The sequence below is a fragment of the Cucurbita moschata genome, unplaced genomic scaffold, assembly GCF_002738365.1.
Source record: "Cucurbita moschata cultivar Rifu unplaced genomic scaffold, Cmos_1.0 Cmo_Scf00021, whole genome shotgun sequence".
Classification (NCBI taxonomy): domain Eukaryota; kingdom Viridiplantae; phylum Streptophyta; class Magnoliopsida; order Cucurbitales; family Cucurbitaceae; genus Cucurbita; species Cucurbita moschata.
In genome coordinates, this window is record NW_019268537.1 from 1,345,202 (window position 1) to 1,373,114 (window position 27,913).

The window sequence follows — 27,913 nt, forward strand, 5'->3', positions numbered from 1 at the left end:
TTTTTTTTTTTTTTTTTTTTTTTTGGGACACCCATTTGTATTCTCTCACTTCATTTCTATGAATATATAAGGACACCTACGGGTAGAGGTTGAATTAGATAGGCATTGCAGAAAACTTGAATTTGAAAGAACAGGGGCATTAGGTACCACCTTCCAAATCAATCGGAATTGCAAGCTAATGACAGATAGCTTAGAGTTTTGTAGATTTTACACTCAATATCAACGATGATACACTCGAGGATTTACTTTTTACCACCTGGTTACCACATGAAAATTAATCTACTTGAAAACGGTAGATTGAAAATGACAACATCCTATCTACTAATGCTGACCATTCTTTTAGATTAACTATCATTGCAGGTATTTGGATAAAGTTGCTGTTTCCACATTCAATATTCATTGGCAGGTAAAAAAGCTGAAATACAGTAAAGAAAAGGATGATCAACTAATTAATTGAGTAAACAAATGAGAAACAAACCTTATTTGAAAACTCATTAGCAGTTGCGGTAATATCAGGTCTTTGGTGAAGTGTGGCTGCAGATGGTTTTTCCATTTTCTCCAGATCTGTCTGGATAAGCCAAGCAAATTACATAAAATTTTCAGTTTGCTCAAAAAATAGCAACAGAAAATGCACTATTCCAACATGTTTAATACCAGATCCTTTGCAATAGCTCCAGTCCTATCTCCTACATTTGTTAGGATTGCACTTCCAGTCTGCAACCCAAGTGATCCAGTATCACTACTTCGCCTACTGGCAAGAGTAGATAATTGCTCATTTTGTTTCGAGTACTCTGGATTCTTATCAGTGTCCACTCCTGAGTCCAAATTCAGCGATTCCACAGTTGGGAATAATTTCATCGGGCTGTTGTGCAAATCTTTCAAAGAAGAAGACCACATCTCATCAGCATCACTGAGACTTACTTGTCCAAATACTGGGTCATCGTTGCTACAAAATTGACATTGGTTAGAGAAAAAAAAAAAAGATTTTATATAGGGACAAAAACGTTTCAAAGAATAAGATTGCATTCCTACGGGACAAAGAAAAACTCTGATGCACTATCATGCTTCAAGACTATCCAACAACTTTGGTAATGGTGATCATGTACTGACTAATTTGAACATGATAATAGAAATAATGAATCAGAATTGAATTTTTGTAAAAAAAACGAGCATATTATATTTTGCAACATTGTCCAAAGAACAATCGACAATTGATTAAGAACTAGAGAAGAAGAGGAAAAATCCAGTTGTAAAATGAAAATTACACATGATGACCACTGTCGGGCAAGTATCTACAGTTGTGACGACAGAGTTGAAACTAAAGATAAAAGATATAGGGCTACTGCTAGAGAGGATTAAGAGGACTAGGACCTGCTAAGATCCCAAAACTTTAATTAGATTGTAATTTACCATTAAAAATGTGTGATTGTTGGACTAAGCTGCTTTCTATTTTTGGGTTGAGCTGGAGTTTTCCTAAGTCTCCAGCTTGCTTAATTAACCAGCTTCTTATTGGTACCAATTTTAAAGGCCGCTCTAAAATTCTTTGAATTATTACAGTTTACTCAGTGCTGTGGCATGCCTGGTCTGCTAGGATTGAGGGGTCGGAGTCAACTATTGCTGGTTTATGGGACCTTATTTGCCTCCACACATCTTCATGGTGTTCTCTCACGATTTATGAAGAATGTCTTTTAATAATATAAGGGAGCAAAGCAACAAGAATCTGTTCCATTTCATCAGTAAAAAAGACAACAGTCTTTCCCAAAAGGGTATAAAACAAGATCAGCTCACTGCATGACTACACTGTTTCAGGTCAACGTTACAAGACATTTTTGTTTCCTCTTCATCATGAGTATAATTTGGCTTCAGTTAACAAAAGAGCTTATGAATGATGAGTTCTTATTTTAATTATACAACCATCAATCAACGAGTTAAGAGAATAAAATACCAATGTACCTGAAAATTCTATCTAGGTCATCAAAACTTCCAATATTAGCCCATCCATAGTCAACAAAATCAGCCTGTCCTTTACCTTCTTCAGTACTTTGAAAATTTTGGGCATCTTTGATCATCGCAGCTGTCAGTATACATGTCATTCAAAAAATTAGTACACAATTGAACTTTTATGCTAAAGCTCGTCAATGTTGCATTGTATGTGAGCACACATATATCTCTGTAGAATTTACAGAGAATCAAAAATATAATATCTTTACCATATCTTGGTGAATTATATTTGCTATTTTCAGTTAATTCATGAGATACTTCAGTACCATTAGAGTCCTGGTCAATTCCGCAAGGTTTGGACAAGGATATGTCAGCCAATGGATCATTGTCGAGATTTGAGGCAGAGGTTCCTTCTTCATTGCCAGGACTGCTTTCCAGCTTTCTTCCATGGGTATCATCAACATTAGTCCCAGGTGACTTTTGCTCCATAAGTTTCGTGCATACCGTGTCTTGATGCCATTCTTTCTTGTCATAATAATTCTCACTAGCCTCCCGATAAGGCACAATATGATCATCACTATCAGCAGCCTCACCCCATATTATATTTGCAAGCTGAAATTATCACATAAATTTAAGAGAGGAATTTTTTTGTAGCACGTAATTATTAATTGTAATCAACGAGTGGCAAGCACATTCTAATCAAGACCCATTTTTTTGTATGCTCAGGAAAAGGAAAGAAATCAATGAACTAAATCATAGAATCGCTTAAATGATCAACCACGCAGCCAGATACATGTGAAACAATGAGCTTTATTCTTCTACAATCTCAAGTAACAACGGAAATTGCTCCTTCACTGTTGAAATGAAAAGCTTCAATAAAGAAGTAGAAAATAGGTACAGAGAAAGTCGAGCTTGTACCAATTTGGGCTCCCTACAGGTACCTCCTCTTCTCTTTCTCCTTACATTGGGATCTCACCTAAGTTTCTCAGAATGTTTAACTGAATGTACTATTTAGTATTCACTACTAAATCTTCTACTTTCAGTGAATGCTACGTTGTATAAAACTATTACTAGCTACAATAACCGCTGCCCTCAAACGCATGTGCTGCAAAGTTGCGAAGGAATGAGATTATAAATTCAGGAAAAATATTCTTTTCATCAGTTGGTATCAGAGTAAGAAGTATAACTTGACCCAATGGCTTCTAGGGAATGTATATTTCCATCCATCAGTGAAAATTTAATTTCTTGTTTTTTTTAACTTCAAAGTAAAAAAAAAAACCTTCGGAATGAATTGTCCACAGAAATGAGAAGAGCAAAGGCTATATGCTCTGATCTGTCATGATTACTCGAACAACAGCAGATGCATATCGCCGCATGACTCCAGAGTACTTATAAATGGTGGAAGAGATTATAATCTAAATGGGTAAATCCATTGCAACAATAAGATAAATGTTCCAAAACAAGGTTCCATATACAACCTGTACTACCAGTGAAATAAAATTGACCGAGATCATGCTTTTTTTGGCTAAATATAAAATTCTGCTCTAATATTTGTACTCTTCTTTAACTTGAATCTCTTAAGAATTTCAGTTGCATATTCTAATCTTTTATCGGTTTCGCATCTATTGATTTTTTTAAGAGATAAAAACTTATAGGTTAATGAATCCTAGGTTGGTAGCCACTCCAACTTAAACTCATTTCCTCTGGGCCATCTTTTCTTCCCACTTACAATGAACTTCTATAATCATCCGTAGCCTCATTGACAATAGAAAACTTAATCTAAGAATTGTCTCCTCATAAAGGCACTTGAAAATCTAAATAGCATTAGAAAAGACATTCCTTAACCTATCTCTCAAAACTTAAGCAATGATCTTATAGAGATATACTAGTGACAAGACTAATAGAGTCCCTGTTCCTCTAACCCTTCTCTTCTTGGAAATAAAGCAAATATAAGTTTCGTGTGTGGAAGAATCATAATCCCCCTCCACGAACTCAAAAAAGACCTTGCCTGAGTCCTCTCTAAAACTATTCCAATTTTCAGTGAAGATAGCCATAGTGAAGCCATCCAAATCAGGCCTTTACTTCCATTAAAGCTAAAGACCACTCTCTTCCAAAATAAAGGGAGTCTTCAACCCTTCATGATCCCAGGCTACAAGGAAATACCAACATAAACCTTCCAAGAAAAGTCTGGAGGAAGCGAGGGATAAAGAAGCATATAGAAATTTAAAAAAAAAAAATAGAAAGGGAGAAAATAGTATGCATCACAACCACGCTCTTTTTAACCTACTTTACCTTTGCTTTTTGTCTCTAGCAGGAATCCTCCCAATAAATTAACTTCTTGAAATCCTCTTTAAACCTTATCCAAACTTCTCTCAACTCCTTGCTCATAGTAGTTCCTTCCTCATTTAATTCAAGAGTCTAATTTTATCCAAAATTCCTAGGTCCCAAGACTGTATTTCCAATCCTTTTGAACTACTTCAAGCAAGGATAATTTCACTATAAACCAAAATCTCTCTTACTTGCTAATCTTCAACATTTACACCCAGTCAAGAAGGGAAATGACCTAAAAGTGTAGCCTAAACTCAAGCAGATAAACATGACTATTGAGCCTAAGGATTCTCTCATTTCTTTAAAAGTGTCCAACCAACCTCTTGACAACATAAACATATCTCGTCTACAATACAACACTCTCTCTCTCTCTCTCTCTCTCTCTCTCTCTCTCTCTCTCTCTCTCTCATTGGTTGGACGAAGTAAACCAGTCATTCACTCGGGGAAGATCTAAGAGACCACAACTCTTGATAAACCTATTAAACCTCCTCCTAGATCAAGTGAGGCCGTCCCAGTACACTCCATCTCGTGTGACATTAGGTCATACTAAAGTCCCCGCCAGACACCCACAGCAACGCAAAGTTCGAAAAGGCCTCCTAGCTCCTCCCAAAAGACTTTCCTCATTCCACGAGTTACTAAATTACATCCCTTTGCATTCAACGAAATTGAACTGCCTAAGGAATGAAATGCTGAGCTGAGTATCAGATCCATCAGAATCGTCTCCCATTCTTGCAATAAGCTTTTCCAATGAAAGTGTAAGGTATGGGTTTTGCCGCGCGCATACTGATTCGGTGGTTCAATGCAAAAACTATCCAAGGCAGTACTATAAACAAAACAAGCTAAGCAACACCCAGATACACTATTCACTCCCTCGCCACAAAAGTAAAACATGAACAACTATTTCACGCTACAGAAGTAAAATTGAAGCCAAGAAAAACAAAAATTCACTGGCTACCTCTTCGTCGTTCCAATCAAACATAGCTGAAAAACTCAAACAAAATCTCTAATCCAGAATCCAAATCCAACAACTGATCGAAGATTGATCCGCACATCGCCGAATTCTCCGAAAAAGTAGTTACGGAAAGAAAATTCCGGAATCAACAACAGAAAGCATCAAACTCCTCCAGAAACAGGATGGCGTTCAAAAGCCCTGGAACATGGAAGGGGGGAAAAAAAGAGAGAGAAAAAGGCAGAAAAACACAGAGCCACGCGATAAATTCAGGAAAAAACCAACAGAAAATGAGCTTTCTGGAGGCGAAGGATTTGGGATGGAGGAGTAGCCAAGGGATTTGGTTTGGTTGAAACAGGGAATCACGTGAGGTCACGTGAAGTGGTAGGGTTGGGAGTAGAGGAGCGAGAGAGACGACACGTGTGAGAAAAACTGTATCCAAAGTTGTGGCTGTGAAGACTGTGATCAAATAGTGGAACCTGATTGGATGGCAGTGAATTTGAATTTCATTTGGATTTCATTTCACATTTGGAGATATGAGTTGCAATGAGGTGTTGTGGGCCCCAGCTGAGGACTTAATTTGTGGTGGAGCTTTGCTGAACTGTCGCTTTTACTCTGCCAACGCGGACTCTAACTTAACTCCTTTATCCAAAGCCCCTCCTTTATAAATCCTTATTTATTTATTTATTATTATTATTAATTTTCTGAAATTAATGCCCTTTTCTACTTAAAATTGATATTTTTCTACCTCATAAATGCAAATTTTATTTTAAAAAATTGGACCAGTAGGACATTCTATTTTATTTTTGTTTCAATATTTATAATATTCTCGTCTTGAATTTAAAATCTTTAAAATATCATTTTTCGTCCTTATAATTTGAATTTTCTTCTACTTTAATTCATTAATAAATTTTAAAAACCTGAAAAATGATGGTTATAATTTAATAATTTTAGTTGAATTAAGATAAATGAAAAAAAAATCAAGAAATAATAATTTGTATAATATATTTAAAAATGGAAATTAAAAATAAATAAAATAAAATAACAACTTCGACATTTGTAAATATGTGATTTTGAAAAACATAATTTCTGTGTTTTTTTTTCTTTTTCCTTTTATTTTCCCCAAAATAGTCCATTATATTTTGGATCAGATTGTTTGGGCCGAAGGCCCATATCTGAGGCCCATCATGAGCGGCTGCTGACAAGACAATCATCCACATTGTGGGCCTAATGGGTTTGACAGCTTCGGATCCATTTAATCAGCCCGATATAATTAAATTCATTTTCATAATCTTTATATCCATAACTTTATTACTTGGAATTTAATTTTTATAATTTAACCTAAAATTATTTAATAAATGTCGGACAAACAATAATTTTAATTTTTTTTTCAAATTTAACCTCATTTAAAGCATTTTTTATATTAAAAATACTTTTTTTAATCGCCGTTTTTTTTTTAAATTTTGTTCATTTTTATATCTATACTTTCAACTTCTATAAGAAAAATTTTAAAATAAATATAAGAAAAATTTTGACCCTTTTTTTATAAGAAAAATGTTGTGACATATTTGTGTTTGTCTTGCCGTTCATCTTGCGCACGGACAAGTTGGTTCGAGGACATGGCTTACCCCCTCGCCCAAAACATTTCTTTAGAGGTCAATTCAGTCAAAATAGACGAATCATATAAATTTATTTTTTTCAAACTCACATGGAAGACGGGGGAAGGAAACTACGTCCACCATAAGAGAAAAGTTTGGCTCTTTTTTTCGTAAAATATGTTTGGTAAATGTATTTTGAAAACTGTGGATGACTTTATCGACCCGGTGGGTATTTATTTTTTCTATGGGACCAGAGATTGAAAATCCTCGTTTAGGTAGCAAATAAGGAAAGATAATTTATTATTTAGTGATAAGAATATTTTGTGAACCTATGAATTAAAAAGAATATAAATAATCTATTTATATATTTTCGAGCTTTAAATTTATTACCCTAAATTAATCAACTTACCTTTTTAACCTTTTTTTAATATTCATATCTAAAAACCTTAATAATTTATTTTAGAAATACCTTTAATTTTTAAAAAATACCGTTAAATTACCAAAGTTTAATTAATATTTTAACTTTTTAAAAATCGTAAATACCATTACTGCAAATATATGGATAAAATCATTAATATTACATTAAAAAATATTTATGAACTATAATAATAATTATTATATATATATATATATATATATATATATATATATATTTTATCAGACAATAACCATTTATTTATACTCCTAAATTAAATTACTAATTCAAATGGGAACATAATTATTAAATATGTAGTACAAATTATAATTCTTTATCTGTGTTTGAAAAATGGAAAAAAATAATTATGTATTTAAAGTTTAGCTTAATTAACACGTATTAATAAATATAGGTTTATGAGGATAAATTCAACCACTTTCTTTTTAAATATCTTTATGCCTTTTTTTTCTGTTTATACATGTTAACATACAAGTATGTTCAAACTTTCAAATCTATATTTATTGTATTAAAAATTTAGGTTTAATTATCTATTTTTTGAATTTTTAAATTAGATAAATTTTTTAATTTAAAAGGATTTTAACAAATATGAGAATATCTAATAAAATTCTAAAATTTTATTTTATATTTAATAAATGAATGAATCTTATATTTTATATTCAATAAATTATTAATCTATTTGATATTTTTAAAAATTCACAACCAAATATATTAATTTTTATTTTTTTATTTTTTTAATTTAATGTTGAGTGTCATTGGACGTCGGTGTCGAGCCGTGCCGTAAGAAGACTCTTTTGTCTTCTTGCTGAAATTTTAAGCGGGAAAACAAATCTTCCCCTTTATTTTATTGATATCTTTCTCTTACTTTATAAAGAAATTAATTTTTATTATTAAAACAAATCTTTTTTAATCATAAACTTTAGGAAAGTAATTTTATAAATTTTAATTTATTAATTTTAATCTCATTATATCAATTTAAAAATCTTGCCTGTAATGTTACACGTTGTTGGAGAGGAGAACAAAACACCCTCTCATAAGAGTGTGGAAACCTTCCCGAGTAGATGAGTTTTAAAATCTTGAGGAGAAGCCCGAAGGGGAAAACCCAAATAGGAAAATATCTGCTAGCGGGTCGATATCGTCAACTACAATTAATTCATTTTTATATTAGTGGGTGTCGCTTTGTCCATCGTCGTATTTTAGTAAATCTTAGCATCCTCACCACCAAGGTTGTTATCTTCGATCATGTCATGGCTTGAATCTTCCTCACACTCGTCATCGCCGGTAACGATCGAAGACGAAGACGGGAAATAACATAAAAATTCTTTTTTTTGTTCGTGTGGGTCATAACTTTTGAAGATCACGTCTGTAGTGTTTTTGATGGTGGTCACCCGATATTGAGGAGGACACAAAAGGGAACGTTGATGCACATTCAAGTTTGGGTTTGAATTCCGGAAATTAAAAAGTAAATTATCCTATAAAAAGATTTTAAAAAAAATTGTGTTTATAAACTTGATTTAAAAAAATAAAAAATGAGAAAAATCTTTAAAATTAGGTTTTTAAAGAAAAATTATAGATTATTACAAATAAAAACTAGTTTAGAAATATGAAATCGACATGTCGATCTTGATCGGTGGCAGCCTCCATTGCAGGCCACGTTGAGCAATCTCTGATGGAGGCGTGGATTTCAAGACGAGCGCTGGTAAATTCACAGAGAAGCTTAATACTTTTTTTAGTATTTAAAGGAGTGGGTAGAGACAGAGGGAGAGCATTCCGCAGCTGAATCTGCTCATACCTACCAAAAAATCCATCCCAAGTTTGAAGTTATGGCGACCCTTCGCGTTCCTCATGATGTTCCTCCCCCAAATGTTGATGCAGAAGCCATTAAAGCTGCTTTCAAAGGTGATTTAATGGATCGTTTACTCATTAGCGTCTGAGATCGGATCATGTTTTGTTGATCTTTCTGAATCTCTTGTTCTTTCTTTATCTCTCTTTGTAGGGTGGGGGACTGATGAGAAGGCTATTGTTGCGGTGCTTGGCTACAGAAATGCTGGTCAAAGGAGGCAAATCAGGATTGCTTATGAACAGCTTTTTGAAGAGGATCTTGTTAAGCGCTTTGAATCTGAGCTCTCTGGCCACCTTGAGGTTCTTCTTCATCATCATATTTTGCTTGTTACTCTTTAAAGTTCATCGATCGTCGTATTTTTCTCTTTTATGGCTATGTTCTTCATCATCGCCCTCATCATCAGTATCAGATAGACATATACTGCTCTCCTGTTCCCGATCATCGAAAATCATTGGATTCTCTGCTTATTTTTTGAGGAGATCAACCCGTTCTCTTGTTTATACGCTTTTTGTAGAATATGATTGTTATACAGGCTGAATCGGAGTTCGATTGATTGTTTGTTGTGAAAACAGAGAGCTGTGTACCGATGGATTCTAGATCCAGAGGACAGAGACGCTGTGTTGGCGCATGTCGCCTTAAGGAAGCCCAACGAAGATTTTGCAGTGATTGTTGAACTATCTTGCATTTACTCTCCTGAAGAGTTCTTGGCCGTCAGAAGGGCGTACCAGCACCGGTACAAGCGATCCTTGGAGGAAGATGTTGCCGCCAACACCCACGACGAATTCCGAAAGGTCCGTAACTTGCCCCTTATCCATTTTATTAACTCGATCATCCATTGATAATGCTTTCCTTTGTCGATCATCTGTATTTGGATCGCTGACCTTAGGGTTACAGATCAACTTTTCAATTTTTCTTTGGGGATTCAAATCGTTCTAGTTACTACTTCGAGAATAAAAAAACTTAACATCTTATTGTTTTATTATACCAAAACTGTCTGAGTTCGATGACTTCAGCTGAAACAGTACTCCAAGAGAGAGGAGAGGATCTTCCTTCCCATTAAATATATAGATTTCATGCAACGTTCTGAACTGAGAAGAAATTCTAATCAGGGGCAAAACCCAGTATTAAAAAATTTATTAGAGATCTGATGTATTGGGGGACTTTGAAACTGGAAGAGACTAAAATAAAATAATGGAACTCGAAGCATAGAGATTCTACTAGCACATGACTTTTGTTTTAGTCAATTGTGGGGGGGGATTTGGAACCCCGGCCCGCAAGAGGATGAGTATAGAATGGCATGAACAAATTGAACTGAAGAACGGGGATAATAGTTTTTGTGATTGTTGTTGATTGATGGATTTATTATAATTGCTGCAGCTGTTGGTGGGATTAGTGAGTGCATATCGTTACAATGGTCAAGAGATAGATGCAAGACTCGCGAAGTCAGAAGCTGGGATACTTGAGAAGGCAATTAAAGAGAAGACCTTCCATCATGAAGATGTTATAAGGATCTTAACCACAAGGAGTAAGGCACAGCTGATTGCAACTTTCAATAGCTACAAAGATGCCAATGGCATTTCTATCTCTAAGGTACATAGAACTAAGTGTAAAGATCATAGATTACATTGATCATATTACTCCGAGACTTTCTGACATTCCGGCATTCTGACATTCCTTGCTAAATTACCATCATCTTTGAAGCTGAGTTATGTTGGAAGTTTATAATTTGGGTGTTCTTTTTCCTCTGTTGCAGCAATTGGGTCAAGACCGAGCTGCCAATGAGTTCACCGAAGCACTTAGAACTGTGATTCGATGCATCAATGACCCTGTCAAATACTATGAGAAGGTGATGAATGAAACTCATATCAAAGTAGATTTAAGTTGTTGTTCATGTGCATAATGTGTTTCCTCAAGAGATCTTCACTAAAGATCTGAAAAGCTTCCCCTTGCATTTCTTGATGTTGGCTGAATCTCATAATCCAATCCATCCATTTCTATTCTTGGATTAATATTTGTTTCTATATGGTGAACAGGTGGTGCGAAATGCAATCAAGAAGGTCGGGAAGAGCGACGAGGATGCGTTGACTCGAGTGGTGGTGACAAGGGCAGAGAAGGACCTGAGGCTGATAAAGGAGGCTTATCACAAGAGAAACAGTGTGACCCTTGATGATGCTGTGTCCAAGGAGACCTCTGGCGACTACAAGCACTTCATCCTTGCTCTTTTGGGCAACTAAGTAAGCTGATGAGTTACTTACAGCACTTTATCCTTGCTCTGAGTGTGTGTTTTAATCGGCTTGTAAGTAGTTGCTTTATAATATTAATAAGCTGCTGGTGCTCCGAGTCTTGTGTTTGTTGAAGAATGCTTGGTTTTGGTTTTGTAATGTGGACTTATTTATATATCAATTAAGGTCTTGTGTTGTTCCTATATTTCTCTCCCAAAGTAGTTGCTTTTTTAAATGTATTCTATTTTTACTAAGATATTATTCTTCCTCTAATCTCGACCCACCAAATATCTAACTTAGCCAAACTATATAGTAACAAATCCATATTTGTTATAGCACATTAATACATGTATATAATAAACAAATGTGATAGGGAGATTTGAATTGATCTTTGTTAATTACGGTCAAACTATACGTACTTTAGTCCAGGATTCTATGTCCTATGTTAGTAAACGAATCTTGTAATGCAACGAGGACATAACCACGAGTTTAATCTATGAAGTAATGTAAATACAAGAACAACGAACCCATATTTACGAATCTATTAGGAGGAATGAAGGTATCTTAACCATAAAGCTATAATTCAATTTGTGCCATTAATTGTCGGCCAATAATGACCTTAAAAAATGGAAAAGTTTGATCTTTTAGGTTCCTTAATATTCTTCTCTTGGGACCTTTTCTTTAATTTTGAAAGACTTTTTGCAACAAAAATAAGGAAAAAGAGATGTGGACAAAATCAAGAACAGGAAAGGGTTGGCCCTTCGATTAAAGTCTCTTCAATTAAATGATGATTACATTATGCTTACCATTGAGTTTTCTTACTACTAATTTTATAATGTATCCTTAAATTATTAAGAGTGTGCGTAAAGATTTTCAAACTCCTAATCATTAGAAAACATACTAGTAGCTGATAAGTACTATTTAAAACTTAGAGTTTTCGATAACAAATAAAAATACATTTTCAAATAATAAAATTACAATCTTAATCGTAATGAAATTTTGACAATGTTTCAATTTATTATAAGCAATAGAGAATCAGAACTCATACATAAATTAAACCCAACAAATTTCCATCTTAAAACCACTCATTCATGGTAACTAGAATCAGTCTGATCTTGCCAGCAAAGCGAGCAAGAAATCTTTGTAGCTGCCGTTGCACACACTCTCAATTCTCTCACCCAATGAAACTCCATACTCATTTTTGAACTCAACTTTGATGTCCTTCATGTCTTTATCAGCTCTTGTAACCACGATTCGAGTCAACGCCTTTTTTATCTTCTTGTCTGCCTCAACTCTTAATGCCACATTCAGAATCTAAGAAGACATAAAATAACGAAATCAAGCTCTTTAGTTTAGTGCAAAATTGTAGAGATGTTCATGGGATGGAGCAGAGATGAGAATCCTTCCCCATCTTTGTCCCGGCCCCCTATTTTAATAAATTAGTTTTGTATCTTGGGGCGGAATGGAGATAGGAATGAAAAATATAGTCCTATCTCCGGTCCTGTTTATCTAACAAAGAGAAATCTCTCCTCACTCCTCTACATTTAAACAGAGATTCTCTATTCTAACTTAGACTTCACAAGTTTTTGAAGTTTACATACCTGAGTGAAATACTTTACGGGATTGACTAAGCACAACACTGCCTCTTGAAGACTCAAGTTGCCATGAAGATCCTACAAAAAGAAAGAAAAAACCGTCTCAATCTTCAGTGTTCAAATTTCTATCTCATTTGGAAGAAAAATATGCATTGAAGTGTCATAAACTGATGTTCTTAAGAGGATCCTGGATTGAATCAAAGATTGTTGGGACCTACAGAATATTTTTCATTGTCCATAAGCTCTTCATCTGAGAGCATTAGGTAGCATGTGAAAATGAAAGTACCTCAACAATGGATCGGCCAGCTGAGATTTCGTTGTAGTGTTTGTAGAGGGCATGGAGATGATGTTTGCTTCTTGTTGAGAGTATTCGCACAACGTCGTCGTGTTCTATGAGGCTGCTCTTTTGGGTGGCTGCTTCCTTAATTGCATGAGCAACTTCTTTTGCTTCCGACTTTGCTGTCTCCTCCTTGTACTTCGGTCCTTCGTATCTATATGCGCTCATTAATGCAACCAAAAGCTGCATTCCAAAATAACCACAACCACTTAAAAAAGAGATTAGGATTAGAGTAAGCTACGAGTGTTCTTAAGTTAGATATTAGATCGGACCCAATTATTGAAATTGTAATTTTTTTTAACATAAATAACTCTTATCAACTACTTAAAAGGAACAGGAAACTCATGAATCAACCAAATTCATAAAATTTCATTTATTTGAACCAAACATAAACAGTATCAGTTAGGTTGGGTTCGAATTTTCAAGTCATTGAATTTTTGAACACCCTTGAACTTAGACTAAGACCGGTTTGTAAATAACTATTTGACTCAAAAACTAATTTTCGTTAAGAAGGGATAAGAAAAGAAATTGTTAACAAACAGGGGAATTGCCATTGCTAGGAAGACTATGAAAAAGTTGAATTTCAAAAGAACAAACCTTGCGTTGAGGGCCATTCATGTGGGCAGCGACATCTTCTTCAATGGAAAGATCAAACAAGGAATGGTAAGCCTTCCTTGCGCCCAAGAGCTCATCAGAAGTTCTAGTACAAGCCACTTCTATGAGGATGTTCAAGTTCTGGCCATGATGCCCTTTGCTCAATGCTTCCTTTACCAAACGAGCGTCTCTTTCCCATGGATGTGTCGTCCATAGCACCACGGCATTCTGCATCATCCATCCACGGACAGCGACACATCAAGCTTCTTACGGTTGAAATGAGTAATCCATTTTTATGAAGAACAAAAAAAAGGGATACCTTGAAGCGCATGAATTCATGTTTGAGCAGTCGCATGCCGTGTTCTTCCCATCGCTCAAAGCAGCAGCGTTCATCTTCACTGAAAAATTGGCTGCTGCTCTTTCTGAACAATCTCTTCTCCTCCTGATCCCATTTCCCCAATGTCTCTATCATAGCCTTCTCATTTATTCCATGCCCTGCTTTTTATTTCACATTTCTCAAATATATCACTTTAACTTTATAAATCAATAGGATCTCATGTATTTCAGTCATTTTATGTGTCCATTCTAATTTAAATAATATAATGTTTGCCAATGTGATATAAGATTGACTAAATGTCTAAAATACTATGGGATATGATTCTCTAATCAAAATGTTCAAATAATTTGACATACGTGTTCGTGTTCGGTAAAAATATTATTTTCTTTGAACTTTTCCTTTCTGATTTCGAGGTTTCCACATTATTCTAAGGATATTGTCCTCTTTGAATTTTTTTTTCCGAATTTCTCAAGATTTTAAAATATATTCAAGAGAGATTTCCACGTCCTTCTAAAAAATGCATTCTCATCCAATCAACGTGGGACCTCATAATTTTTCGAGGATTTAGCTCCTAAATTATGTTCAGATCAGTTTTTTTTATAGGAATATTATTGATAACTTTTTTTCGTTTTTTTTAACTTTCACATATTCATGAATTCAATGCCGACATAAGCGGTAAATCTACATTTTCATTACAATCTGATGAAATATATATTAGAAAATAACAATAAAATGTAAATAATGTCATTAATAAGTATTTTAATTTACTAAGAAAAAAAAAAAGCCTAAAATGTTTGTTTTTCCATTTAAATGTATATATATTTTTAAAAAAATCTCGATACAGCACAAACATTTATTTATTTTTTATTTTCGTTTCTCTTTTCATTTACAAAAAAAAGTAAATATGTTTCTTTAAATCATAATAACTAAAATTATAGCAAAAAAAAGTAACTATAAATTAACAGAGCACCAAAATTAAAATATGCAGGGATGGTAATTCGATTGAAAATTAATACTGAAAATGGATTCCAGAAACCAGATTGCATTTCTCTGTAAATTTCACAGAGTTCAACCAAAAATCAGTAAATAGAAAATCTTATCACAATTTATTGAAGTAAATTTCTAGTGCTACGAAAACGATCTGTAAGAAAAACAGAGAGAAACTGTCATGCTGGCCGGAGTTTTTTTTCTCCGGCGAAGTCCAAAGAGTTCGTGAAGTTTTCGCGACAGAGTAAGAAAAACAGAGAGACACTGACAAGTCGAGGCCAGAGATCATATTTCTCCGGCGAAAAGTAAAATTTCCGATCGAACACTAAAATACGTACTCAATCGATATTCCGAGTCAAGAAAAATGAAGATCGATGAACAGATTTCGATGAATTTCGCATTCAGGATGAGAAAGAAGGAAAAGAAAACGCAAGCAACGATGGAAGAGAGAGGAAATTAATGGCAGAGTAATGGAAGAAGAAGGAATGAGGAGTTCACCTGAGAGAGCTCGAGTGAGAACTTCCATGGCAGAATCCGCCATTTCTCAATTGCTTATTTGATCACGGAGAAGAAGAAGACGAAGAAGACGAAGAAGAAGAGGGAAAAGCAGTGTACCATCCCCTCATCTAATTCCTCCCGCGTTATAAAACAAACTCGAGATGCCCATTTTCGTCATTTCACTCTTCTTTTTCCTAACAAATTAATATTTTCGTTTTTAAAAATTAAAACCACTTTGTTAATGAAATGCCACTTTTCTATTTTTATTTAATTATTTTTAAATATATTAATAAAAATACAAACTATATATATTTTTTAATTAGTGAGTGAAAACCGAATAATTGAGAGTAATTAAAAATCACTTTTAAAATTAAATGGATTTATTTGTATTTTTTAAAAATGGAATATCCCTTTACTAATTATAAAATAAATTTCATTTTTTTAATAAAACTTTTAATTTCATGTGATTTATTTATGATATGTGAAAAATTAAGTTTTTATTTATTTATTTATTTCTTAATTAATATTTATTTAAGTTTGTAAAAATTATGCCACGTTACTTTGTAATTTATTAAAGTATTAATTGGAAACAAAAGAGAGAGGGAGAGGGAAAATTGTTATTAATGAGTAATAAATGATATTAAGTTTATTTTTTTTTTAAAGTCAGTTAAAAATAAATAAATAATTTAAAATAACGCTTTTAAACTATAATAATACAGAAATGACGTGTCTGCTTTTGTTTGCTTTCCTCTATTAGCTGTTCGGCCCTCATGTTTTCGTATTTTGCTATTCGTACCCAAATGTTTGTTTAATTTCCAAATCTCCGCTTACAGATTACTTTCTCTTAATTACAGACCCATACTCTACTGAAATTGCATTTCTACCCCAAAAAAATCGGTGGGACCCACGTATTATATATTTTTTGAAATAATAATTTGATGCATAGCAATTATTGTAAGAATTAGGTAGACTTTTGACTTTCTAAAATTGACTATTTACTCATTCTATATTATATGATTTGATTTAAACTAAAATGGTAAATTAATTTTGTTATTGAATGTAACAAGAATGTATACAGGTTCGGTGGGAGAAATCTTTTGGGCCAATCAAAAATTTCGAATTGTTGGTAACTCCGAACCAACTAAATACAGTTTATAACATTACTTTTCTATTTTCATATTGAGTTGAGTTGTCGGGTTGTTTTTTTTTTAATTAAGTAAAAGAATTATACTTATCCACAATACATATTACTAAAATTTCATAAAACTCAAATATCAAACATTCGCAAGTCACAATGCATTCCAAACATTGGGAAGAAACGTCAAATATTTAATTTTTATAATAATCTTAAAATAAGAATTGGTTGGATTGACCTGACTAAAAAATATGTCAACATGCGAACTGACCCGAATTTCTCAGTTTTTCAAATATTCACCAACCCAAATTAAATTTTTTTTTAACCCAACCCGACAATAATGGTTTGGGTTGAGCAATTTAGGTGGGTCGAGTTATTGAATTATCAAATTATACAAATATGTTTTAAATTTAATATTATATTTCACATTTTTTAATTATAAATAAATAAATTTATCACAAATTTTATTTTTATAACAAAAATATACGATTTAAAAGTTCAAATTCAAAATAAATTTGCGATTACAAAAGGTAAAAACAAGTTTTAAAGTTACATTTAAAATATAAAACAAGATCCATCAAAATTTTAATAAAATCTCCATAAATTAGTTTTAAATTTTATAATTGTCAACTTATTTTTGTTTTTTAATTAAATTTTATTTATTTAATTGTCAAATAACTTGTATGTTAAATTTTCTAAGATTCTTACTAAGATTATGTTTAAATACGACCGCGCAAATGAAGGAGCTAAACACGAGCTAATTTAAAATTAATAAATTTAACATTTTTTAATCCATCAATATTACTTTGGATAAAATCCATCAATTATTTAAAATATATTGTCTAAAATAAATACCATAAATTAAAAAAAAAATCACGGGAAGCATGCTTGCGATTTTTTATTAATTACCCATTATTTATTTTATTAACCGAAATCAAATTCTTCCCCTATAAGATTTTTTAATTAAAAAATATATTATAAAATAAAATATACACGTGTAATTTAAACCTTTAACTAAACTTATTATTAATTTTATTGCCGTCTTTATTTATTCCACGTGGTTTTAGTTTAGCTTCGAATAAAAAATAATTTAATGTTATCCTTTATATATATATTTATATATATATCGAAGAAAAAAATACAATGGCTAAGGGCAAATTTAACTATGGGTTATATATATATATATATATATATATATGTTTTTTTTGTATTTTTTTTTTGTGGATTATTATTCTAACTTTTCAATAAGTTCACTTAGATATACGATTAATATTTATATTTATATAAAAAAACGAGGAGAAATAGACTGAGGAGGTTCGAGGGCAAGGAGAGGAATATAATTCTTATCTTCTGTCCCGTTTAGCTAACTAGGAGAAATCTCTCTTAATTCTCTTCCTTATTTTTATATCGGTTTGAAGCGAGCTCCACATATTTTATTTCATTGTTGTATCTAACTTTCACACGTCTCGTTTTCACATTATTTCATACAATTTACGTGCCTTAAAAACAATAATACATGTTTTTTTTACATGAGGACAATAATTGATGGGCTGGCAGGTCAGTGATGATGTTGAAGAAAGGACCAAGGCCATGAGGCTTATCCCTTCAAATTTGTCCCTTAAATTTGTTGTTTTTCACGTGGGATTATATTATATGGCTCCCATGTCTGGATTCTCGATTCATGAGTAAAATTTGGATAATTGACGAAAATGAAATCAAATCTTGCACAACACTCCATTTTTAAAAAGTCGAACATGTGTAATGTACGAGAAATAGAAAAAAAAAAGGCGGGAACGAAATATGACAAAGAGAAAGAAGAAAACTCAATTTATTGATAAATTAAAAGGCAACATTAATTATTGAACACCGTCTTGAAAGCATATTATTAATTTTTTTATATAGTAATTGATTTGTAATTCATTGAAAGTTATTTTTTTTGGTAAGGGGTAAAATAGCTTGTTTGTCTTTGTTATTTCTTCGTTGTATCATATACGTTAAGATCGTTCAGATGAAAAACTTAATTATGTACAGAGTTTCGCACTGAAAAAGACTCGTTGTTGTAATAAAAGTCATATTTCCACTCGAGTTATTTCTTACCAAAGAGAAGCGAGAAACATTAAGTTTTTCAACCATATCATGCGTATAAATATTTTTAACCCTAAGTAAAAGGTAAAGTTTGAGGTAAAAATTAAATTTCCAACATTTAATATGATAAAAATTTAAAGAAAAAAAAATTAGTTAGATTAAATTTAAAAATGCAATTAAAATACATAATAAAAATGTTATTTCAATATGAATATTTAAGTAATTGTGGGATAATAATAATAATTATTTTAAATAAAAAAAAGTATGTTTGTTTTATTTTTTTTAAATTAATTAAAAAAAGGACAATAAAAGTCAGAAATCATGAAAAGATGTTCGGTAGATGTTGAAGACAAATATCCAACAAGAAAAAAATAAATTTCATCAAAATTAACGACCACAAAAATAATAAAAATATAAATAAACATAAAAAAGGGCCAAAAATTATTTAAATTTCATCAATAATTATTATTTATACTGAAATTCAAATAATAATAATAATAATAATAATGAAATGTGGATAAGCATCCAAACCCTACTGAATAATGCACAATTTCTATATTTTTCTTCGAATTAAAATTATCCGATAATATACAAAATTATATATAAACTCTTTGTAATATGTTTATATATATATATATTTATTAAAATATTATTTGATTGTTTTATTTGTTAAAATATTAAAAATGCAAAACATTTTTAATAAGGAAAAAAAAAGCTTTTAATTATCCCATCAATTTATTGCAGCTGGCTCCACCGGTAGCCGTTAATGATAACGTGTAAATAGTAAATACAAGCTCTTTGTCGTTGATTTTTGTCGTTAGGACTCGAACTTAACGGCTCGAGGAAAACGTGGCCATCCCATCCGTTACTTTTTGCAATTCAGGACATAATTCATCAGAAACTAAATTTGTACCCAGCGTAATATTCCATAAAACAGGGCAGCTTCGTGTAATTTCCGAGATATTGAGGGACCAAATAGCAAAAAGAGTCTATGTAAGGGCTTCTTTGCAAATATTGAGCAGAAGATGGGGTTGAAATCAGAAGGACATGAAGGGTATTTTCGTCAAATGAGTTGAGGGAAAACAAAATCTGCTATATTGCGTTGTATTGTAGCGAAGTTTGAGGGAGGGAAAAACAAACGGAAAACAGAGAGAAATTCATTTCTTCGTATTATCAATTACATTTCAGAGCTCTGAAAATGAGCAGTTTCTCGTTCAAGAGCTTCTCGTGGAGGAAATCGAAGTCGGATTCCGGCAATTCCTTTTCGCCGGAGGAGGAGAGGTTTCTGACGGAAAATATGGGAACTCTGAGAGTGCCGGAGATCGTTCCTTCTCCTGCTGAGGACTGTGATAGGCTCAAGAAAGCTTTTGATGGTTTGCTTTCGATGAACTCTTTAACATTTTCATTTTATTTATCTTTCGCTTTCGATTTTCATGTTCTTCTCGATATTTCATTAACTTATCTGTGGATTCTGTATGTTTTTGTTTCTCTATTTGATTTTTCTGCTTAAAGTTCTACGTAATGCGTGGATTTTGTTTGAATTGAAGTCGTCTTTAATCTTCTGATAGTTTGAGCTTTATCGTCGTGAGTTGAGTTCTCAATTCTCAGTAAAATGGAGTCCTTATGTCCAGACAATGTTGAACTATTCGGCTGATGGCTTGGCTGCACTCTTCCTCTTCTCATCTTATTCGATTGATTTATTTATTTTTCAGGAGTCGTATGGATCGTTATATTTATTCCTTTTGTTTTCTAAATCTGTTTTATTTATTATTATTTTTTTATAAAATATTTTGAAATTTTGGGCTAATTTAAAAAATGAAAGTATTTTTTAAAATTAACAACAAATTTGAGTTGGTTTGAACTCCCAACAACTCAACTAAAAAATTATACTTGGGATGAGTTGGGTTCATTATTATTTAACCGTTTGAGTTGAAATTTTTTTAGATTAAAACCGTTGGGTTGGGTTTAAAAAATATTCCAACTCGACCTAATTCAGCCCTCGAATACTCTATTTTTGAAAGCTATCTTACTCTCTTAACATATCAACCCGATCTAATTCGACCAGGAATACTCATTTTTTTTTTAAAGCTATCTTACTCGCCTAACACACACACACATATATATTTAAAATTTTTGAAATGAAATAAAATTAAAAAATAAAATAAAATTTGATTGATTAGAAAGAGAGTTAACAAATTAATAGTAAACGAGTTTAGTTTAATTGACATGTAAAAATCTCTCTAATCTAGTAGTTCTTCATTTTTAACGTTCGAGCTGCTGTTGTTAGAGTTGTAAGCAATCAAGTTCCTTCATAGTTTGCTTCCTGATGGTATAGAGCCCTTTGTTTCCACGTTTTCTGCCATATATTTCTTTTTTATGCAGCAGAATGAGAATTTAATGAGTTTAGTTTTTCTTCTGCAGTTAATTTTCTTTCTGGGATTTTGATTTACTTTTCACCAAGTCATTGATCACCAATCTTCTTGATATATGATTGGTGTTTGTGTTGTCTATTTCTAATACTATTTCCCATAATGTGTTAGGATGGGGAACGGATGAGAAGGCATTGATAAGGATATTAGGACAAAGAAATGCGGCACAAAGGAAGGCTATTAGAGAGACATATGTCGAGCTATACAATGAGGGACTCATTGATCGCATCAATAATGAACTCTCTGGTGATTTTAGAGTATGTTTATTACTCGTAGCTCTTTACATTTCCCGATCACACTCCACATTCTTAACCAATCAACCCTTTGTGAGATCCCACATCGGTTAGAGAGGGGGTATGAAACATTTTATTATAAGGGTGTGGAAGCCTCTCTCTAGCAGACTTGTTTTAAAAACCTTGAGGGGAAAGCTCGAAAGGGAAAGAAAGGTTACACCGTTTGTTGTTTTTTTTTTAGATTTCAGTCTTGAAGTTTCATTGGCATTTAGAACAAACAAAATTCTTCCGTTGTTTTGATACTTGTTCTATAAGGGATCAATAGTTTCAATTTTGTAGTGAAATAAGTTGTATTTTGCTTGTTTTTTGTGTTATTTTTTCCCTGCTCTCCTTCTTTTGGATGTGAAAATTTGGATGTTCAAGGAGTTGTTCTTAAAGCTGACATTGAGCAATAACCACTTAATTTCCACTACTATCTTCTTTTCCCTTATCCATCTCTAATTTAAACTTTTTATGAGTAGAAAGCGGCAATTTTGTGGGCATATGATCCTGCAGAAAGGGATGCCAGATTGGCAAATGAAGCCTTGAGGTCATATAAGAAAGGCATCCATGAGCTTCAAGTATTAATCGAGATAGCCTGTGCAACATCTCCTCACCATTTAATGGCAGTAAGGCAGGCCTACTGTTCTCTCTTTGATTGCTCGCTTGAAGAAGACATTTTCTCCACCGTCTCCATGCCTCTTAGAAAGGTACAATTGTAAAAAAAATTTCTCAGTCTCAATTGAATTGATACACGGGCTTGAATTCTTGGGCTGAGTCTAATTTAATGTCTATTCGATGAACATTTTGTTCTTGGTTTCATTATTTACCTTGTAGAAATATATTTCAAATCCTAGTAAAATTTGAAAACTAAAACAGTGATTTTCGAAGATCTATTTTTAGCTCAGAAATTTGTTTAAGCATTTAAAAGACTATAAATGAAATCACCACAAAATGAGACCATAGTTTTTTCTGCATTTATGCTTGGTATGTCCAAACTGATATAGATAAGTTGCTTGAAAGAAAGTGGTCAATTCTTTAGAACATTGTGCTTTGATAGTTGCAGATACATTCCATCTTCATGAATTAGCAAATATCATTACACGAAATGAGTAACGATACCAAAACATTTTTGGTCAGACTTGCAATTTGACTCCATAAAATGTTCGACACTCTTTGAATATCTATGAAAAGCTTGAAAAGATGACTTGTTTATCTGCTTTCCAATTGAATTGTATACTGTTGAGGTTGCAATATTGAAGAACCTTTGGTTTTGGATATTGTAAAGCTTCTAGTTGGTATGGTGAGTTCCTTCAGGCATGATAAAGAGGTGGTGGACGGTATTGTTGCTGATTCAGAAGCCGATTTATTACACGATGCTATCAAAGCAAAGCAAATAAACCACAGCGGTGTCATTTGGATACTCAGCACAAGAAATTTCTTTCAGCTTAGAGCAACCTTTGCATGCTATAAGCAAAAGTATGGAAAACCTATTGACCAGGTTCAGCCTTTAATAACAAATTGTTTGTAAATTCTTTTCTTTCTTTTTGTCTTTTCATATTCTCTCTTGGAAGTTCAGTTTTGCATTTCATTTACAGGACATTGTGAAATGTGGAAATAGTGATTTAGAATCTCTCTTCAAAATTGCAATTTTGTGCATTGACACTCCTGAAAAACACTTTGCAAAGGTGAGATGCTCTTTCCTTCAAGGAAAAACAAAATAGTTCTTCAACTCTGCATCTTCTTTCTTTATTAGATTGAAATACTTCCAATCATATTTTGGCTCCTCTGATTGTTTCATCCAAGAGCTCTATATATTTTGATAACAACACATAAGGTGTAACAGCCCAAGCCCACCTAGCAGATATTGTCCGCTTTGGGCTTTCCCCTTCGGGCTTTCCCTCAAGGCTTTAAAACGCGTCTGCTAGGGAGAAGTTTCCACACTCTTATAAAGGGTGTTTCGTTCTCCTCCCCAACCGACGTGGTACATCACATAAAGTCATTCAAAGATCATTGATGAACTCAACTCGGAAAGAATATTTGGTTGAATTCTAAACAGGAGACTAATTTCTGCACCTACTTCTATCACCTTACATGCATGAAAAGTTTCCGTTGGGGAATTTTGCTGCAGGTAATCAACAAGGCCATTGTTGGGCTTGGAACAGATGAAGATTCTCTAACCAGAGCCATTGTAAGTCGAGCTGAGATAGACACAATGAAAATTAGAGAAGAGTATGCCAACATGTTCAAAAGCAAGCTCGACGACGATGTCATTGGCGACACATCTGGAGACTACAAGGACATTTTGATGATCTTGCTTGGAGCTAAAGTTTGATTCTTTCCAACTTCTCTTTGCTTCTTGCCTTCATCTTTCTCACTGCAAATTCCATGTTTGGTTTTGGATATTGATTGTAGGCCTTCGAATAAATAACTTGTTAGCCTTTGTATATATATTTGGAAGATTGATTGTCAGGAAATAAGAAATAATAAAAAGGGAACACTTTGTCTCTTTCTTGCTGCTGTTTTATTCCGTTAATGCCTATTTCAGATATCCCAAAGAAAGAAAGTTATTGAGACTTTCTTGGTATTAGGCCTATAGGAGTTGAAAAAGTGCTCCCATCTGTTCATAGGAAGAAACTTTAGCAATATTTCCAATCACTTACGAAGAAAACCCGACCAAATTGCCTATAAATTGACGAAAAATTAAATAACCAAAGGTCGATAGAATTTAATGCAAGTAGTGCCTTTAGTAAAATCATTCTTGTCATTAAGAACAAGAGAACTAAATTTTCTTATACTTTTTTGTGCAAAACTTTTAATTCTATGTAAACGAGATCCCTCTTTTAGATATAAAATTGAATCTTACGTCTTATAGAACATGAACAGTGAACTTTCGAAGGTTTCCGTTGAAAATTCAAGAACTAGTCTCTGTAGAGAATAGAAGGCAAACAAAATGTTTAGTGGTACAGGTAGTAGTTGGAGATGAAAGCAAATAATAATGAATCTTAAACAAAAAAGGAGGCTGAGACTAGGAAGAGACACTCCCCTTAATTATCAAACAGTTTGAACACCAAGAATTTTAGCAGCATTAACACAGCTTCAAAAGTGGTTGCCACTCAAAAAGGCCTCACTGATGAAGCTATATAATGAGGATTGCCAAAACAAACACATCACAAAGCCTTCTCAACCAAACCACATTTGAAGCAAATTTAGGTCTGCAATGAAAACTGCTTCCATTTTTCTGGGTATTATCCTGTCCTTGCTTCTGTTTGTGAATTTCTGCTTTGCAGAAGAAGAAAATGTTGCTGAACTCCACTCTGCCCAAGGTACTTTACTTACATTTTAAAGCATTTTGAGGCTTATTTTCTTGTTTTGCTCAACCCCTTTTAATGAAAACGGTAGTTCTTTGCACACATTCTGTATTCTTTGTCTAATGTTGTTCAATAAGAGGTCAAGATGGCCGACCCAGAAGTAAACTTGTATTGTATTTTAGTTTAGAGAGGTCGATGAATTACTACGATCTATAGAATCTAGTCGCTTCGGGCTAAAATTCCAATGAAACCAAGTGATAGTAAGGATTGTAATGAAGGGAATTTTATATGCAGGTGCTGCTGGTGTAGCAGCTAAAAATGGAGAGGAAGACCAAGAAGAGAAATTCATGTTTCTTCATCACCACAAGCCATACTTGAAGAAGCCATTTCTAAAGCCAATTCCATATAAACATCCTTTTCTGAAGAAGCCAATCCCAGTTCATCATCCATTTCTCAAGAAGCCAATCCCCATTCATCCATTCCTCAAGAAGCCAGTTCCAAAGCCACTTAACCCACCAGTCTTCGCCACCCATCCTTGAAATATGTTAAAAAAGAAGGCTCAGTTCTATTATTATTACTGTTTGTCTGTTTAATTGTAGAATTGGATGAAGTTATTTCCAATTCAAATAAAGCTCTGTTTCTATTTCTGTTAAAATAACTGTGTTAGTTTCAAATATGAAGCTTCTGTTCGTTTACCAATGGATCAGTTTAAGCACTGCTGAACTCCTCCTGTTGATTTTGATCCAAGAAATCCTTGAGAGAGTAAGAGAAGTGTTGGGTCAGGTCTAAGAGTGTTTGTGAAATCCCGGAAATCCCAATTGGCGAGTTATGTCTTAAACTTAGCTATGTTTGTGGAATCCTCGTTTGTAGAACAATAATCAATGAGCCTAACAAAACATAGTCATCAGTAAAACTTCAAAATATCAAACAAGTGTGGCTCGAAAGAGTTGGCTAGTGCCATGTATTCCACGATGTGATCTAAGGTCGAGGAATTGGCTCGAATAAGAGAGATCGGAGGAAGTTATAGGATTTCATTGTCCCATAATAATGAAAAAAGAGGTCAGTGAAGGATGGTTAGTTAAGTATATAGTTGGTAGCTGGAGATTAGATTGAAGGCTAATGAATTCAAAGCATACAAAGCTGGTTTTGTATGCCGAATCTCATGTATACATATACTCATAAAGGTCGGGAAATACCGAAACAAACGCCTTCTTTTTTCGACAGTGTGAAAGCAACGAACGTCCCGAAAGGGTAAGTAACTGGTCGTTAAAAATATAGGTGGTAGCTACTAATACATATCCTAAGCAGAAAAAGGAGGTGAGATTACCTACTCACTCCCAAACGCCCTTAGCCACCTGAGAGGTCAAAAAACCATGAATTTTAGTTAGCAATCACACAGCTTTAGGCACTATAAAATGGGATGAGTATGGGCAACACTGAGTAACTCATCCTAAAAGCCTTCTTCACCAAAATTCTCTCCTCTTGCAATGAAGACTGTTTCCATGCTCCTCTGCTTCCTTTTGCTTGCCAACCTCTGCTATGCAGCAGAGCAAGAAATGGGTAAGTTGGAGGCCGCCCAAGGTACCTTCACCAACCTTTTAGGCTCATTTTGGGTCATTTTCAGGCTAAAAAATGCTTGTTGTTTTGATCATGTCTGTCTTCATTTTATGCAGGCACCAAAGGAGAAGAAGGGGAAGAGACCGAAGCAGAGAAATTGAAGCTTATTCCACACCACATACCATTCTACAAGAAGCCGCTTTTGAAGGCAGCTCCAAAGAAGCCAATTCCGCATCACCCAATCCTCAAGAAGCCATTTCCAAAGCCTCGTTATCCGCCAGTGTTCCCCACCCATCCTTGAAACAAACTATGCTCATGAGCCCTTATAATGCCATGGAATAATAAGCTTTACTGCATAGTTAAGTTTTAGAAACCATGAGTTTATTTTGGAGTCAGCTTCCTTTGCTACTACTACTCTTCACTGTTCTTGTTCTTGTTGTGTTCAATCAAATAATAAACTATCGCTTTTTGTTTCATCATGTATGCCTTTTCATCTGTTCCCTAACCCTATAAGTTAACATGAAATAGGCTAAATTTCCGATCAACCCAACTCCCAATCACTCCAAAAATTTGGTTGGATTACGAGCTTATTTGGGTTGAGTTTGATTCAAATAAATGAAGATTCTGTGGATTGGGTTGATTCCTGTCCGCTCTCCTAAAACTAGATTGGGCTGAACAGAACCAACTCGAATTTATTGTTAATTTTAAAAGATCTATTGAGTTGTATACATTGACATTGAGTTGTACTTCTAACCCGAACAACTCGAACCAACCCAACACAAAAAATTTATGGTTGGGTTCATTATTTGATAAGGATTTACAAATATCCCGAAAAACGAAAAGAAAATGATGTAAGAGATGGGACACACAAAGCTTATTGGAAAAGAGAAGGAATGCATGACAGCAAGTTTCTGGTAGAACATGAGAATTTCTTCCTTCTGCAGCTATCATCTGCTGAGTTAAAAGGGTATCATCTTCATCATATGCTACACAACATTAATATCCAAACATTACACCTTTAATGGAACAGTTTGAGCCATTTTCGACCACTAATAAGCCCGGTAACGAAAGAGGATTATGCTTAGTGTTAAAAACACAAAACTAAAAACGATATCGTTACGAAGTACTTCTTGGTTCAAGAAGTTCGTAGTAGAATGTTACATAACGAGTATTCGTTCTTTCTTTTCATATATCAACGAAACGTTTGTTTCTTGTTGCTCGTGTTAAACCTTTTCATACATGCTTCATTACGTAAATCGAAACCCCACGATCCAAGTCGTGTCGTAAGGTGTTAAAAAAACACATTTTGTTAGTACAACAAATGTGGGGTATGAGAATTTAAATAATCGATCTTAAAAAAAATGATAAGTCAGCTAAACTAAGGTACTTTTGTTGTCGGACTGAAATTATATTAACTTCATAAATATTTAATGGATAGATTATTTCTAAAAATATTTATTCC

The 27,913-nt window shown here is 33.5% G+C and overlaps 4 protein-coding genes across 6 annotated transcripts in view; 2 read left to right on the plus strand and 2 right to left on the minus strand.

Moving 5' to 3' along the window:
* Window positions 1-5,564, minus strand: part of LOC111458332 (protein LNK2) — a 9,588-nt gene extending 4,024 nt beyond the window's left edge. The window contains exons 1-5 of one of the 3 annotated variants that reach the window (XM_023100919.1): window positions 5,225-5,564; window positions 2,211-2,553; window positions 1,954-2,074; window positions 655-946; window positions 479-568 (exon numbers count right to left, since the gene is read on the minus strand). In XM_023100919.1, the coding sequence (XP_022956687.1) occupies window positions 479-568; window positions 655-946; window positions 1,954-2,074; window positions 2,211-2,553; window positions 5,225-5,248 (870 nt within the window). In that variant the 5' untranslated portion in view covers window positions 5,249-5,564. The remainder of the gene's footprint in view (window positions 1-478; window positions 569-654; window positions 947-1,953; window positions 2,075-2,210; window positions 2,554-5,224) is intronic. The other 2 variants (XM_023100918.1, XM_023100921.1) reach the window with 2 other exon arrangements.
* Window positions 5,565-8,987: 3,423 nt separating this feature from the next.
* LOC111458366 (annexin-like protein RJ4) lies at window positions 8,988-11,519 on the plus strand. The gene is made up of 6 exons (XM_023100983.1): window positions 8,988-9,148; window positions 9,246-9,391; window positions 9,665-9,883; window positions 10,470-10,682; window positions 10,846-10,938; window positions 11,126-11,519. Exons 1-6 carry the CDS (start codon window positions 9,073-9,075, stop codon window positions 11,324-11,326), a joined length of 948 nt encoding a protein of 315 aa, XP_022956751.1. The 5' UTR covers window positions 8,988-9,072; the 3' UTR covers window positions 11,327-11,519.
* Window positions 11,520-12,311: 792 nt separating this feature from the next.
* On the minus strand, window positions 12,312-15,801 carry LOC111458365 (annexin D4). The gene is made up of 6 exons (XM_023100982.1): window positions 15,663-15,801; window positions 14,160-14,335; window positions 13,844-14,068; window positions 13,196-13,429; window positions 12,916-12,987; window positions 12,312-12,628 (listed from the first exon to the last, which is right to left on the minus strand). Exons 1-6 carry the CDS (start codon window positions 15,703-15,705, stop codon window positions 12,419-12,421), a joined length of 960 nt encoding a protein of 319 aa, XP_022956750.1. The 5' UTR covers window positions 15,706-15,801; the 3' UTR covers window positions 12,312-12,418.
* A 4,206-nt stretch (window positions 15,802-20,007) lies between these two features.
* On the plus strand, window positions 20,008-25,617 carry LOC111458364 (annexin D3). The gene is made up of 7 exons (XM_023100981.1): window positions 20,008-20,255; window positions 21,423-21,568; window positions 22,066-22,293; window positions 22,872-23,084; window positions 23,182-23,271; window positions 23,715-24,909; window positions 25,189-25,617. Exons 1-6 carry the CDS (start codon window positions 20,081-20,083, stop codon window positions 23,916-23,918), a joined length of 1,056 nt encoding a protein of 351 aa, XP_022956749.1. The 5' UTR covers window positions 20,008-20,080; the 3' UTR covers window positions 23,919-24,909; window positions 25,189-25,617.
* The last annotated feature ends 2,296 nt before the right edge of the window (window positions 25,618-27,913 follow it).

Excerpts from the sequence above, each read along its gene's own strand:
- LOC111458366 (XM_023100983.1), top strand. The coding sequence starts at position 9,073 with ATGGCGACCCTTCGCGTTCCTCATGATGTTCCTCCCCCAAATGTTGAT. Across the intron at positions 9,149-9,245 it reads CATTAAAGCTGCTTTCAAAG|GGTGGGGGACTGATGAGAAG; the intron begins GTGATTTAATGG and ends CTCTCTTTGTAG. Across the intron at positions 9,392-9,664 it reads AGCTCTCTGGCCACCTTGAG|AGAGCTGTGTACCGATGGAT; the intron begins GTTCTTCTTCAT and ends TTGTGAAAACAG.
- LOC111458365 (XM_023100982.1), bottom strand. The coding sequence starts at position 15,705 with ATGGCGGATTCTGCCATGGAAGTTCTCACTCGAGCTCTCTCAG. Across the intron at positions 13,430-13,843 it reads TGAATGGCCCTCAACGCAAG|CTTTTGGTTGCATTAATGAG; the intron begins GTTTGTTCTTTT and ends TTTGGAATGCAG. Across the intron at positions 12,629-12,915 it reads CCGTAAAGTATTTCACTCAG|ATTCTGAATGTGGCATTAAG; the intron begins GTATGTAAACTT and ends ATGTCTTCTTAG.
- LOC111458364 (XM_023100981.1), top strand. The coding sequence starts at position 20,081 with ATGAGCAGTTTCTCGTTCAAGAGCTTCTCGTGGAGGAAATCGAAGTCG. Across the intron at positions 22,294-22,871 it reads TCTCCATGCCTCTTAGAAAG|CTTCTAGTTGGTATGGTGAG; the intron begins GTACAATTGTAA and ends GATATTGTAAAG. Across the intron at positions 23,272-23,714 it reads CTGAAAAACACTTTGCAAAG|GTAATCAACAAGGCCATTGT; the intron begins GTGAGATGCTCT and ends ATTTTGCTGCAG.